Source organism: Mesoplodon mirus, assembly GCF_964341445.2.
Source record: "Mesoplodon mirus genome assembly, contig: HAP1_SCAFFOLD_1699, whole genome shotgun sequence".
NCBI lineage: Eukaryota > Metazoa > Chordata > Mammalia > Artiodactyla > Ziphiidae > Mesoplodon > Mesoplodon mirus.
The window spans coordinates 22,493-38,330 of NW_028294550.1; the positions used below are offsets into that span (position 1 = coordinate 22,493).

Consider the following 15,838-nt stretch of genomic DNA (forward strand, 5'->3'; position numbering starts at 1 on the left):
AAGATCCCACATGCCGCGGAGCGGCTGGGCCCGTGAGCCATGGCCGCTGAGCCTGCGCGTCCAGAGCCTGTGCTCCGCAACAGGAGAGGCCACCACAGTGAGAGGCCCGCGTACCGCAAAAAAAAGAAACTGGAAATTATTTTGGAAACAGTGAATCTCCATTTCTTCAAGTCTTTTAACAACCAAGTACAATTTTCTTAATTTAGAACTCCTACATTTCTTAATAACTTTATTCCTTGGTGTTTTGTACTTTACAGAAGACAAGTAGTTTAGAGTGTGAACTCTAAACTTTACTTAGGATCTTATCTAAGCTGTAACCCTTAGATCTTATCTTAGGATCTGATCTAAGCTGTAATCCTTACTAGTTATGTGAATGACCTTAAGTCACTTAACCTTCCCAAGCCTCAGTTTCTTATCATAAAATGGGGGGTGACAATAACATCTACCTAATAGTATTGAGAAGAAAATGAGACAATGTATGTAAAATGATTTACAGAGTGACTAGCAGAGAGAAATGTTCAATAAGTGTTAGCCAATATTATTAATAGTAAGATTAATGAGACTATTCTCTAACTATACTTTCTAACTAGTTATTGCTTGTTCGCAGGAAAGTTGCTGATGTTTTCCTATTTATCTGTATCCAAATATATCCCCTGAACTTTCCTACTATTCCTAAAGTTTTTTCAGTTAATTCTCTGAATGGGGAAAATAGTAGCTGCTTATAATTTTAAAAAAGAAGAAATCACAAAAGAAAATATATTAACAACAAAAGCTTTTAAATATTACCAAAAAACTTAAAAGGCAAATGAATTGGAAAAAATTTCCAATAGTACATATAAGTTAATTTATGGCATCTAACTATCAGGCGAAAAAATTATTCAACATACTGTGCTGAAACAAATGACTGACTATATAGAAAACATTTAGATTGGATCCTCAATTCAAACCATATGCCAATATAAATAGCAGAAGGAACAAAGAACCAAAACTAAAAATCACAAACCTTAAAAGTTCTAGAAGACCACTCCTGGCAACATTTTTCGTAATAGCAAAAAGAACTGAAAATAACCCAAATGTCACTTTAAGTAATTATCATTTCAAGAAAATTTACTCATTTGTTACATTTATGTTTATTGGCTTCCTTCCCCCGCTTCCCCAATCCCCTTTTTTGTTTTCTCCCTGAGATGTTCCAAGAGCCTGTACCTAGCAAAGAGTAGCAATCAATAAATATCTGCTGAAAGAACTGTCCATCATAGGAAAGTGGATAAACTATAATACATCCATACAATGGAATACTACACAGCAACAAATAAACAACAGTTACATACATCACCATGGATCACTCCCAGAAACACAATACTGAGTGAAAAAAGAAAGGTTCAGAATGATACATACAATATAAAATTCAAAGTTATAAAAAATAAATATACATATAGTGTTTAAGTTTAAGATACAGTTTCCCAACAGTACAACTGAAGAGGGGCAATTAGGGCTTTATCATGAAAAATTTTTTAATTACAAAAATACATTTATTTTGGGACTTCCCTAGTGGCACAGTAGCCAATGCAGGGGATATGGGTTCGATCCCTGGTCTGGGAGGACCCCACATGCCGTGGAGCAACTAAGCCCGTGCGCCACAACTACTGAACCTGCGCTCCAGAGCCCGCGAGTCACAACTACTGAGCCCATGTGTCACAACTACTGAAGCTCGCGTGCCTAGAGCCCGTGCTCTGCAACAAGAGAAGCCACCACAATGAGAAGCCCGCACACCGCAGTGAAGTGTAGCCCCAGCTCGCCACAACCACAGAAAGCCCACACACAGCAACGAAGACCCAATGCAGCCAAAAATAATGAACAAAGAAAATTAATTAATTTTTTAAAAAGAAAATTTTTAAAATTCTTAAAAAAAAATACATTTATTTTATAGTTCACAAAAGTTAGTCTACTACTTTAGTAAACGCTTCTTGGTGATGACTTAAAAAAGAAAAAAAACTTCCATATCAACTCACTTGTAAAAAAGAAAATGGAAACCCAGTCACAAAAGAAAATATTCAACATTGGTAAAGTGAAGCCAAACATACCTATAAGTTCAGGCGGGTTTCTTTCATTAAACCGCTCACATAGACGAATAAATGTCTCGGTATTCTCCGTTGTAGGGCACTCACCATGTCTAGTAATACAGAAACATTTTTTTTTAAGAAGAGATTACAAATTTCAGCAGAAGGTTTAAATATTAAGGAATCTTAATACATGACTTACCCTTTACACTGAAGTTTTATATATTTGATTCCTTCTTTTTCTATGTCATTTCTGTCATAGAATCTTGAAGTATTTGTCAGGTCCACCAACAAGCCCATTTTAACCTTAAAAAAGAAAGAAAGAAAAAAGGACAGATTTACTGGTAACTGAATTTGCACCAAATCAAACTGACTAAATGGCAGTATTCCAGGCCAGTTCATTCAACTACACTAAGGGAGATTTTAGGTTCACTCTGCCAATGAACTATTAATAACAATGAAAGTATCACTTATCCAAGTCTCATTCAAGACATAGAACTTAGGCACTAAATAAAATAAATGAACCCCCAAACTAATGATGAAACAAGAACATAAGCAAAACAGACTCCACTTCAACATTACAAAAGTGTACCTAAAAAAGCAAACACTGATGTAGTTTTCTGCATCTGTCACTCCACCTATGATTTCCTAGACAAGAAGCTAGAACAGGGATATCATCTATCTGAAACACACCCCAACCAAAGCTCCAGGCACACAATAACCCAGCACTCCGAGCAGTCATCACTACAGCACGTTAGGCAGTTAAATTCTCAAGTGAGTACACAGGGCAAAGAGTGCGTATAGTCAAAATTCCCTTGTAAATCCCTTAAATAATCAATAAAGAACAGTACACATGGCCGTATTTGTGCATCTCATTGAAGACTTACTCCCATTCCTCAGCCAGTTTTTCTTCCTGTATTGGAACAAAAATCATTATTTCTTCTGTTGAGCAGTAACTGAAGTAGTTGGCTTGTGTTAGGGGGCCACAGGTTTGAAAAATCTTGAACAACCAGAATCATATTCAGCCTTGAAAGATATGCACACTGGAACTGAGCCAAGTAAAAGAACAGTGAATCCAAACATCTTCCACCTCATTCTGAAGTATATACTCTCTGAGAAGAATGGCAAGAGAAACAACCTGTACTTTTTAAACTGTTATTTTTCTGTCTTTTGTTGTTACTGCTTTTATTGAGTACCTATTGTTGCGTTTGCCTAAAGGAGACTGGTCTACATGATAATTCAACTCCATTGTTATGGGGGGGGGAATGGCAAAAACATTTAAATTTCAAACATCACAAAACAGACAAAATTGTGCACTTCTAAAATATAACTAGCTGCCTTAATGTGCTCCATGGATTTCTCCAGATTTCTTAGCTCATGTATGGATAACAGACAGCTCTTCCAGTCAAGCACCCTCTCACTTCCCCAGGAAATGTATTTTTTACGGCATTTTTTGTAGTATCTGCACCCCTGGGCCTACTTCTCTTCTCTTCCCACATAGGCTTCTTCAGTGATCTTAATTCCTTCAGAGGATATATATTGCCAAATGCAAAGATTTAGATGCCATACTACAGCTTTTCACTAGTTAGAATTAGAACCCATTTTGTTTGTCTTCAGATCCAAAATAAGAAGTGAATGAAAAGTGGGGATGAGCAAGAAAATATGAATTTTCTAAATACATACGAATACTTCAGAAACCAAGAAACTGTACTGCATGACTTAGCTGCCCTGAGCCCATATATATGTATGTGTGTAAATGTGTGTCTGTGTGTGTGATGTGTCTGTGTGAATAATGTGTTTGGGTGTGAATGTCCGTCTGTATACACATATACTCATAAATATTATTATATATACATAATTATTTTTCCTTATAGATTCCCAATCCATGAAATAAGGATAATTATAGTATCCACCTCATACAGTTGTTGTGAGATTTAAATGAAGTCCTTACTCTGTGCCAAGCACTATTCTGTGTGCTTTAAATGCACTAACTTTATTTGCAAGTGAGAAAACTAAAACATGAGGAGATTATGTAACTTGACCACGAAGCTTAAGTGGCAAACCAGAAATCAAGCCCAGGCTAATTGGTGCTAAGCCCAAGCTCTTACACTCTACCTAGGAAATAGTTAATGCTCTATAAATGTTAACTATGACTTTCAAAATGTATATTAATAATGAAGATAAAAATTAAAAGTTTACAAGTAAGCTAAAATAAAAGATATAAACAAATAACGACCCAAAACTACACCGAGAATAGGGATGAGTAACAGGTTATCAAAAACTAAGTGGCATCTTTACCATCCCATAATAAGAGACTTGCACATAATGGGTACCAATATTTGTTGAATGTACTGAGAGAGCATACAATAACAGACCACCAAGAGTCTAAAACAGAAGAGAACAATGGTTGGTGTTATGGGTTGAATTATGCCCCCTAAAAACATATATTCAAGACCTAACTTCCGGTACCTAATGTATAGATTCATGGTGGTAGTTACAGAACTATTCCTTCTCCACAAAGGAACTCCCTCATGCTACCCCTTTACCGTCAGACCCTCTTCCCACCCCCATCCCTGTAGTCTGGCACCTGCTAACTTATTCTCTATCTCGGTAGAGAAGAGATACTTCTGTTTATAGAACTCTATGTACTATTTTTGCAACTTCCTCTGAGTCAGTTAATTATTTCAAAATAAAAGTTTATTTTAAAAAGCCACCTGCAGTGGCTTCCCTGGTGGCGCAGTGGTTAAGAATCCACCTGCCAAGGCAGGGGACACGGGTTCGAGCCCTGGTCCGGGAAGATCCCACATGCCGCGGAGCCACTAAGCCCATGCACCACAACTACTGAGCCTGCACTCTAGAGCCCGCAAGCCACAATTACTGAGCCCGTATGCCACATCTGCTGAAGCCCGCGTGCCTAGAGCCTGTGCTCCACAACAAGAGAAGCCACTGCAATGAGAAGCCCACACACCACAACAAAGAGTAGCCCCCGCTCACCACAACTAGAGAAAGCCCACGCACAGCAACAAAGACCCAATTCATCCCTAAATAAATAAATAAATTTAAAAAAAATAAAAAGTCACCTGTAGAACAAGAAAGGAATAAAGTATGTTAAATCAATATCAAAAGTGTTTTATTTCGGGCTTCCCTGGTGGCGCAGTGGTTGAGAGTCCACCTGCCGATGCAGGGGACACAGGTTTGTGCCCCGGTCCAGGAAGATCCCACATGCCGCAGAGCGGCTGGGCCCATGAGCCATGGCCGCTTAGCCTGCGTGTCCGGAGACTGTGCTCCTCAACAGGAGAGGCCACAACAGTGAGAGGCCCACGTACCGCAAAGAAAAAAGAAGAAAAAAAAAATGTTTTGTTTCTTACCTTCAGACTCTTCAGATAATTTGAAAGCATACTGGGATGGAACCGATTTTCTTCAGCAACTTGACTGTCATATCTTGGTCCTAACATTGTCTTCAGAGGTAAAAATCTTCCTAAATAACATGAAGATAGGTAATAATTTTCAATAATGAAAATGTTCCAGGTTAAAACTCTATAATTAGCAATTCTCAAAATCACTTTCTAACAATGTTTTAAATGGAATTTAAAAGAGTATTCATGAAATACTCTCAACCTACACTGTATTTTCAAAAGGCACTGCCTTGGAACTTTTAAAGACAACATAAATTCTAGAAATTGATAATCAAATATAATAGCAAAAGAAAAAATTACCAGTGAATGGAACTTCCACAAAGACTCTTAAGTTCTAAACCACTACATTAAAAAGTTATTGCCTTAAAAGCTTTAAAGATATAGCACTAGAAAACTGATAATGAAGTGAATTAAATCAATTCTTTGAAATTCCTATCATACTTTTTTAAGATGAAATTGGAACCTTCTCCATCTTATAACCTTATCCTACATCTCAGGAGAAGGATCATGCTGAGAAGCGTACTAACCAAAATCACACTCCAAATATATCAGTGATTCTAATTTCAGCAAGACTGACTGACTTTGGCCCTTTTTTTTTCCTGAATCACCGTATAAACACAGGGGAAGTCATCTTCTAAAATCACCTATTGTAGCTGATTTATATTATAAAATCAGTAAGAATAAATATCTACCTAAAACAATATCTAAGTGAAGTCTTAACATCTGTCCAGAGGCTTTAAACAAAATTCATAAAAACATCATTTTTTTCTATTTTTATTTTCTACAGAACCAATCAAGATCAACAGTAACCTCCATGTTGCTAAGTCCAGTGGTCAACTCTCAGTTCTCAAATAATTGATCATTTTTTAATTCAAGAGGGAGCTCTTGAATCGCTTTTTTCACATGGCTTCCAGGATACTACATCCTCCTGTTTTCCTCCCCTCTCTCTGGCCTCTCCTTCTCAGCCTGCTTTACTGGCTCCTCTTTATCTCCCTGGCCCCTCTATGTTTTGTCCCAGGGCTCTGTCCTTGCACCTCCTTTCTAACTACATTCACTACCTTGGTGTCTCATCTAGTCTCACAGCTTTAAAAGCCATCGGTGTTGCTAATGACGGACAAATGTGTATCTCCAGGCCAAACCACTCCCTTAACTCTAGAATCAAATATCAAATTGCCTACCTGACTTAGTCTCTACTTGATGTCTAAAAGACATCTGAGACTTGATATCCAAATCTGAGCTCTCAATCTTCAAACTCCTCTCATGGTCTTCCCCATCTCAGCAAATGGTAACACCATTTTTTTAGTAGCTCAGGCCAAAACCTTTGGCGTTATCCTTGACCCCTCTCTTTCTTACACACCCCACACCCAATCCATCACCAAATCCTATCAGATCTCTCTTCAGAATATATCCAGGATCTGACCACTTCTCACCACTTCTACCATCATCTCACCTAGATTATTATGCTTCATTTAGTTTATTTAACAGATATTTAATGAGTGCCTATTATGTACCAGGCATTATTCTAGGTGCACAGACTATATAAGTGAAAAGACAAAAACAAACAGATAAAAATCCCTGCCCTCATGAAGCCTATATTCTATCAGGTAAAGATAAACCACAAACAACGAACATAATAAATAATAATATGGTACGTTAGAAGTTTCATCCCACTAGACCTCTCTCCTTCTCACTGCCGTCTCAGAGGTCCAATTCTCTTTCCTCTACATACCCTTAACCTCCGTGCTCCTCCCCAGCTGCTCAGTCACACTCTCCTGAGAAAAACCCAGACCTCGATAAACCCAACCACCTGATTTCTTTGCGCCTACACCTACACAGCTCAAGCCTCCTAGAGAAAATCTCAGAGCACAGCAGAAGGGTGACAATATAAATCATAATCATCAATCTCAAAGGCAATCCTACATTTCACATCTTTTCCTCATTCATAAAATATACCAAGCTCCCCTACCCCCTTCTCAACTGATGGCTTTGCGTTATAGTGTACTGAAAAGAAAAAGGAGAAGGAAGCAACTTTATATGTTTAACACATACCAAACAATGTTTAAAACATTTTACATAGATTTATTCATTTACTCCTAACATAAACATGTGTAATGTTATTATCCCCATTTTACAGATGAGGAAACCAAGGCAAGAGAGATTAAGTGACTTGCCCACTGTCACACTTCTAGTAAATGAGAGAACAGTGATCCAAACCCAGGTGACCTGGTCGTAGGGTCCATGGAAATAATTGCTGTTCAACAATGCCTCTCCACCACCAGGTAGAAACATGCCTCACCTTTGCAGTTATAAACCTTTCTGTATCTGAGTCCATTTTCTCTTTCATCCCCTGTCCTTACTCCCATTAAAGGCAAATGCCCTCCCTTCTGCTCTGGATTCTTTCCATTTTGCACTCACAAGGACCATCAATCAACTCTTCCTCCCTTCCACGTTGCTACCAACTTTTCTAGTATCTTAACATCTCAGCAGCATCTCATACATCTGGCAACTCCTTCCTTCTTGAAAAATTCTCTTGTCTTCCATATCACCATACTCCTTTAGTTTCTACCACCCACCTAACACCACCCCCAATTTCTAGCCATTCTTTCTCAACTTCTTTGTTCCCTCTACCCAATTTCTTTTTTTTCTTTTTCTTTTTCTTTTTCTTTTTTTTTTTTTTAGTTGCAGCACGTGGGATCTCTGTTGCAGCACGCAGGATCTTTGCTGAGGCACGTGGGATCTTTAGCTGTGGCACGTGGGATCTTTAGCTGTGGCATGCGAACTCTTAGTTGCGGCATGTGGGATCTAGTTCCCTGACCAGGGATCAAACACGGGGCCCATGCACTGGGAGCACAGAGTCTTAGCCACTGGACCACCAGGGAAGTCCCTACCCAACTTCTAAAGAGCAGGTTTTGGTAAGGGGGGGGTTCCATCCTGGGCCTTGTCTTCTATTCTTTCTACACTCTCTGCCTGAAAGGTCTTTTCCACTGCCGTGGCAGGAACAATGCTATGTGTTCATCAAACTCCATTTACTTTCCTATTTCGCGGCACGCAGGAAGACTACATTTCTCAGCTTCCCTTGTAATTTGGTGAGGGCCATATGACTGGACTCTGACCAATGGGATATGGGCAGGAGTGAGATATAACACCACCCCAAGAGCACCCACTCCTGTTCTTCCCCTTCCATGGCAACCTGCAGGTCATATGTTTAAGGGGACAGCATCACAAGATAGGAGGAGCCCAGAGAGTCACCACTTGGAGAAGAGTTGCCCAGGAAAGCTGCCTGATACACAAGGCATTGCGATATGAGCAAGAAATAAACATAGTATGTTGACTGGAACCCCTGAGTTTGGGGAGTTGTTTGTCAGAGAAACTAGCATTACTTATCCTGACTAATTAAATACCATGACTTTAAATATTGTCTGTATGCCGATGATCCTTAAATGTACATGTACAACTCAAACTTGTTTGAATTCCAAACCATATATCCAACTGTGTACTCAACATCTCTACCTGAGCAATCTGGATCTTTTTTTTTTTAACATCTTTATTGGAGTATAATTGCTTTACAATGGTGTGTTAGTTTCTGCTGTATAACAAAGTGATTCAGCTAGTATACATATACCCCCATATCCCCTCCGTCTTGTGTCTCCCTCCCTCCCTCCCTATCCCACACCTCTCTAGGTGGTCACAAAACACCAAGCTGATCTCCCTGTGCTATGCAGCTGCTTCCCACTAGCTATCTATTTTACATTTGGTAGTGTATATATGTCCATGCCACTCTCTCACTTCATCCCAGCTGACCCTTCCCCCTCCCCGTGTCCTCAAGTCCATTCTCCACGTGTGGGTCTTTATTCCTGTCCTGTCCCTAGGTTCTTCACAACCATTTTTTTTTTAGATTCCATATATATGTGTTAGCATACAGTATTTGTTTTTCTTTTTCTGACTTACTTCACTCTGTATGACAGACTCTAGGTCTATCCTCCTCACTACAAATAACTCAATTTCGTTTCTTTTTATGGTTGAGTAATATTCCATTGTATGTATGTGCCACATCTTCTTTATCCATTCATCTGTTGATGGACACATAGCTTGCTTCCGTGTCCTGGCTATTGTAAAGAGTGCTGCAATGAACATTGTGGAACATGTCTCTTTATGAATTATGGTTTTGTCAGGGTATATGCCCAGTAGTGAGATTGCTGGGTCATATGGTAGCTCTATTTTTAGTTTTTTAAGGAACCTCCATACTGTTCTCCATAGTGGCTGTATCAATTTACATTCCCACTAACAGTGCAAGGGGTTCCCTTTTCTCCACACCCTCTCCAGCATTTAAGCAATCAGGATTTTAATACTTCTTCCAACCTGCTTTCCCCCCCCCCCAATAAGCCCTAATGGTACCAATCATCCCACTGCATAAGCAGAAACTTGGGACTAAGTTTTGACGCTCTTTATCTCATTCTAAATCCAACACCAAGTCCCGTCTATCTTCCCTCTTTAATATCCTCTCAAATCAGCCTACTACTCTTCGACTCTCCTTCTAAACCATCACCATTATCTTTCACTTGAACTACCATGACAAGTTCCTAACTAACCTCCCCACTTCCATCCTTGTCTCTTTCATTAAACACAGAGCAATCAAAGTAAGCTTCTTTAAACTGAAGTCAAATCATCTGACCCCAATGCTTAAGAAATGGCAATGGTTTGCCAGTGCACTGTGAATGTATATAAATATTAAAACCCCTTATCACACCCTAAGCCTATACGATCTGGCTCATACTCTCCACCCTCACATCCATATCCTCACTTTCAGTCTGAGATCTCTCCATCATCATCCTATCCCAACAGAAGCCCTTCAAAAAAACAAAAAATCAAAAAACAAAAGCAACGCTCTATCTAGCAAACTTCTATTTATTCATGTTAATTCATATATACCTCCCTCTGGGAAGCCTTCCCTGATCCCCTTCTTCTTCCCTAACATCAAGGTTTATTATCTCTAGTATCCCATAATATTCTGTAATAGAGTCATTATTGACCTTGTTAAAACAGAGCTGTGTTTTAAAATGATGGTTTGCTACTCACAAAATTGTGTGCTCTTTAAGGTGGGGGACTGTATCTTAATTATCTCCCAAGTCCCCAAAACCAGCACAAAGTATATACAAATATTTGCTAAGTAAAACGCCTTCAAAGTCATCACTATTATCATAAGACTGAATCATATTTATAGTCCCCCAGTTAGTTCCCAGGAGGTTCTTTATACATAGTACATATAAAATAATTTTATGTTGAATAATCAGAAGTTTGTTTTCTTCAAAGTGTTCACCTGAAATCTATCACTCAGAAGCAGGAAAAAAGAATTCTTCAGAAATAAAGCTTGGCCCTATCTCCAGGTACTCACTCTCTCACTAGAAGTCTGGTTTAATTAGAGAAGGTGACTTCAGAGTGGGACAAATTACTATTTATAATTAGTACCATCTTCTTTCTGATTCAGAAAAATTATGAACTTCTAGTACTAATAAGATTCATCCTAATGTTTACAATGAGAAAATTTAAGCAGTCATAACACATTTTCCTAAATATGCAAAATATCAAAGAAATTATACAATAAGCATAAATTACTTTTCTAATCAGAAAAAAAGAGGAAGAAAATAGGAGGTAGAAACTGGGAATGTGAATGATTCCTTATTTTTCTCTAACACTTGCAAGAATATAGCTAGCATTTCTTATTCTACCACTATAAAACTCTGCCAACCCTACATTATCTAAAATACACAATGTGTCATGAACACTTCTAGGACAGAAATGTTAGAGAGATCAAATTTTAAGGAAATTCAGAAAGACTTATCAAGAATTTTATGTTGTATTCACCTTACTTTCTAATAAGGATCACAAGCCAAAGCAGAATTGATTACCAGTAAAGATCCAGTTTGGTTGTCAGGAGGCCTGGGGTTCTGTTCAGGGCCCGCAACTGCTCAGATTAGGTGAGCTTAGTGACTCACTGATCACAGTAATTAAGAGTCTATGTTTTGGGGGTTGAAATACTGTAATACAATAAAAAAGGAAAACTTTTTATTCCTGACCCTTCATCTCCAGGAGAAGGAGAAAAAAAAAAGCACAAAACTCTATTTCTTACAGAAGTATTAAGCTGCCTGGAGCTTAGCACCTTATCTGCTGCTGTCCGCAGCAGTCAGTATCACATTTGCCCCATTCATCTAGGAAAAAGTCAGTATTCTGATATTTCTCATTGCCATCTGCAGATTATATTAAAATTCTGATTTTAAAACTGTTTTTCTAATTCCAAATAAAAAATATTCACTGGGACAAGACCTTCTTTATGATTTTGTTTTTCTCACAAATCAGTGTAGCAGGTAACTCTAATGAAAGGATCCAGGAAACATGCTCCAGGTTAAAAAAGAAGCTAGACATCTAAGTTTAGAGGTTTCTTCATAACTCCACAGAGAAAGCCACATGTAAAAAGAAAGGATTCAACACTAAGTTAGAGATGGCAAGGGAAAAAAAGTCAAAATGTCTGAAGAGTGAGATGAATTGTAATCAATTCATCTGAAGAAAGTACAATGACTATCAAGCACAAGTGAAAATGCCTATAAAAATGGTTAGAATGTAAAAAAAAAAATTATTCATTTTTGTTAAGGAAAACCATTTCCTCACCCCAAGGCTTGCTTAGATTATCTTTTATCCATCATTTATGTGGCTTTATTGACTGAGAATTTTATATAAAATGTGAAGAAAAGCTGACAAACTAGAAGAACCAGAAAACCTGAACTAAAAAATGACTAGAGAATCTTCTCTTCCAACAACTTAAAATAACTAGGCTGGGACTTCCCTTGTGGAGCAGTAGTTAAGAATTCACCTGCTTGGGCTTCCCTGGTGGTGCAGTGTTTGAGAGTCCGCCTGCCGATGCAGGGGACACGGGTTCGTGCCCCGGTCCGGGAAGATACCACATGCCGCAGAGCGACTGGGCCCGAGAGCCACAACTACTGAGCCCGCGCACCTGGAGCCTGTGCTCCGCAACGAGAGGGGCCGCGATAGTGAGAGGCCCGTGCACCGCGATGAAGAGTGGCCCCCGCTTGCCACAACTAGAGAAAGCCCTCGCACAGAAATGAAGACCCAACACAGCCATAAATAAATAAATAAATAGATAGATAGATAGCCAAGCATTTGAAGCCCTTTAAAAAAAAATGTTATGACTTGGAAAAGAGTTTGGCGGTTTTTTAAAAGGTTAAACTTACACCTACCATGCGATGCATTCCTCTCCTATAGATTTACACAGGGGAATGAAAGCATATGTCCATACAAAGAACTGCACATGAATATTCACAGCAAGTTAGTATGCAACAGCCAAAAACTGGAAACAACCCAAAGGACCCTCAAGAAGTGAATGGACAAACTAATTTAAACTGGCGTATCCGTAACAGTGGAATACTACTCGGCAGTAAAAAGGGATGGGCTATTGATATGTACAAGCACAGTGTGAAAATCTCAAAATAATAATGCTGAGTTAAAGAAGCCAGAGACCTGGGCTTCCCTGGTGGCGCAGTGGTTGAGAGTCCGCCTGCTGATGCAGGGGACACGGGTTCGTGCCCCGGTCTGGGAAGATCCCACATGCCGCGGAGCGGCTGGGCCCGTGAGCCATGGCCGCTGGGCCTGAGTGTCCAGAGCCTGTGCTCCGCAACGGGAGAGGCCACAGTAGTGAGAGGCCCGCGTACCGCAAAAAAAAAAAAAAAAAAAGAAGTCAGAGACCTCCCCCCCAAAAAAGAGTATGTTTCCATTTATTTTAAAAATTATACAAAATGCAAACTAAATCTATAGTGACAGAAAGCAAATCACTGGTTGCCTGAGGGAGGCAGGGATTACAAAGGGCAGGAGGAAACCTGGAGTGGTAATGATTGTGTTTACTGCCTTGATTGTGTTTCACAGGGTGTGTGTGCGCGCCTGTGGTCCAAATTTATCAAACTGTACACTTTCAAACTGTACACCTTAAAGTCTGTTGTGTCAAACTCAAAGACGAAAAAGTCCTCAATTAAGAATCATTTAAAAAACAAAACAAAAACCTCCAGTCTCAGTGTGGATGAATTTCACCGCTGAAATTCACACCGATGAATGTCCCTCCCTTTAGCCTTCCTCTCAAAACCGACACTTGTCCCCTCCCCTTCCGAGAACCCTCAAAGGTTTACAAAACTCCTAAGCTTCAAAGTATTATTACCCACTGGGTTCTTGGGTTCTCGGCTCCTGCCACACAAAGCTCCTATCTACCTTCCCGTTCGCAATATTTAGCCTTACTGAAGAGTGACAAGTGCCCCCACTCCCTCCAGCCCAGGTTCCCAAACACTCATCCACGAAGCTTCATCGGACCGAGCACGTCTCGGTCCTGAAACACCACTACCGAAAGCTGCGCCCCCCTCAGCCCACCCCCGGACCCGCCGGTGCGCGGGGACTCGAACACCCCCCGTCCCGGTTACCTGCCACCGGCTGGCCGCGCCGCGGACAGTTTAGCCACCGCGGGGGAATCTTGTTGTGAGCCATGTCTTGGGGCCGTGCACAGCCGCCCCCTCCACCAACGCTCGCCGCGCCGCCGCCGCCGCCGCCGCCTCCTCGCGCTCCGCTCTGCTCCCGAGGTCCGAGGTACCCGAATCCCGGCCGGCGTCCGAACCCCAACCGGCGTCCGAACCCCAACCGCCCGTACCTGGGTAATGTCAGCAGCGGCGCGCCACTTCCATTCAGGCTGAACTCTAAGCGAGCCCACAATGCACCGCTACTTCCGCCCCAAAAGCCCCACCCCCTTCTTTCCGAGGTCAGAGGTGAAGAGAGACGCTGGCGGACGGATGGGAAGGAGTTAAGGCCAAGGCGAATGGGAGGGGCGGGTCTTCCCTCGCCCCGCCCCTCCCCTCCCCGCCCTGCCCAGACCCAAAGCGTTCTCAGGGCGGCTTTGCACATGCGCAGTTGCCGTAGTATTGGGAACCAGGAGTGGCACTTAATATTCATTTCCCATAGACTGACGATGGAAACCCAGAGAGTGAAAGGAAACAAATCCTCCTTCCACACGTAGACTGGTCCGCAGATTCCATAAAGGCATCTGTTTTACTGACGAAAGGGGCCATCCCACCGCCGTCGTAGCTCATGAACCTGATAGCCCTTTTTCGGCCAAATTTGATGTCCCGGCAGGATCTGGGTTTGATTGGGTATTTGGAAAGTTCTTCCTGACGTGAATTAGGGGAACAAGCTTTAGAGAAATTCTAAGAGCGAGAGATTGGAGCACCAGAAATGAGGAATTTCTCTTTGGGGGAGTACTTCTGGGGACCCATGAAACATCTGAAATTAATCTCAAAACATTTTTTATGAGTTTTGTTTGTACACTTCTGGAGCAAAGTTTTATAGCGTATTTGGGAGTCTCAAAATTACCAACTAAAGTGTGTAATTGGCAAAGGCAGGAATTGCCCAGTGGAGTACCACTACCTGGCGGTGTTCTCATTTGCCTTACCAAACAAACGGTCTTTCCCTTCCAGTTAAGCAGGGGCGATTGGGAGTGTTTTCTAACCTATGTACTGTAGTAAGACTTTCTGTAGTTAACAGACTAATTTAGTTAAAGTATTCAATATAAAGCTGGGTGCTGGCAAATTAGTTATAATGTAGCAGTTCGGCTTTAACTACCAGTGATGTGTCTGAACTGCAAGAGTGTGAGGTTTGGGAGAATGCATTTTAAACTTAAGGGACAGCTCAGCCCCTGAATGCCTGGACCCTCTCAGTAAGATCAGAATTCTCCCTTGAAATAGAGAGGGCCCAATTGCTCTCTCTCTGAGAGAGCCTGAGTTAGGTCACACTCCTGGTTTGTCCTGCCGTTACATCTGCTGAGACCTTTTAGTGAAAGTATCACTCCTCTGCTGACAAGACAAGATAAGACTGTTGCCTTACAAATCAGCAATCTGCCCAAATGATGCCCAATTCTCTTCTCTTCTGGCAGGGGGAAGTTGGTACCAGACCCAGAGTGGTGAAATGTTTGATCCCCCAAATCTCCAAGGATGGAAAAGGTGAGCCTGGTCCTGGGAAAGTATTTCACTTTCCCCTTCTGGGGCTGACTCCCCTTGGAGACTGTCCATCTCACACACTGTGTCCACCTAGGGAGCTCAGTACTAGGCACAGGGAATGCTTCTCAGAGGCTTCATACCACCGATGAACAGCTGTTATTGGTTGTTAAGGGAGCAGTGTGTGCTTAATTTTTACACCACTATCCAGTTATGCCCTCTTTTTTCTTTTAAAGATTTTTTTTTGATGTGGACCATTTCTAAAGTCTTTATTGAATTTGTTACAATATTACTGCTTTTTTGAACAACTTTTTTTTTTTTTACTAATCAG

At 40.8% G+C, this 15,838-nt stretch overlaps 1 protein-coding gene across 2 annotated transcripts in view; it reads right to left on the reverse strand.

Annotated features, from left to right (window-relative positions):
- LOC309798113 (mRNA-capping enzyme) overlaps nt 1-14,254 on the reverse strand; it is a 34,426-nt gene extending 20,172 nt beyond the window's left edge. Inside the window, exons 1-4 of one of the 2 annotated variants that reach the window (XM_082646420.1) lie at nt 14,172-14,251; nt 5,426-5,535; nt 2,260-2,363; nt 2,082-2,170 (exon numbers count right to left, since the gene is read on the reverse strand). In XM_082646420.1, coding sequence (XP_082502546.1) covers nt 2,082-2,170; nt 2,260-2,363; nt 5,426-5,512 — 280 coding nt within the window. In that variant the 5' untranslated portion in view covers nt 5,513-5,535; nt 14,172-14,251. Of the gene's footprint in view, nt 1-2,081; nt 2,171-2,259; nt 2,364-5,425; nt 5,536-13,947 lie in introns of both variants that reach the window. The other variant, XM_082646419.1, reaches the window with a different exon arrangement.
- Between the last annotated feature and the right edge of the window lie 1,584 nt (nt 14,255-15,838).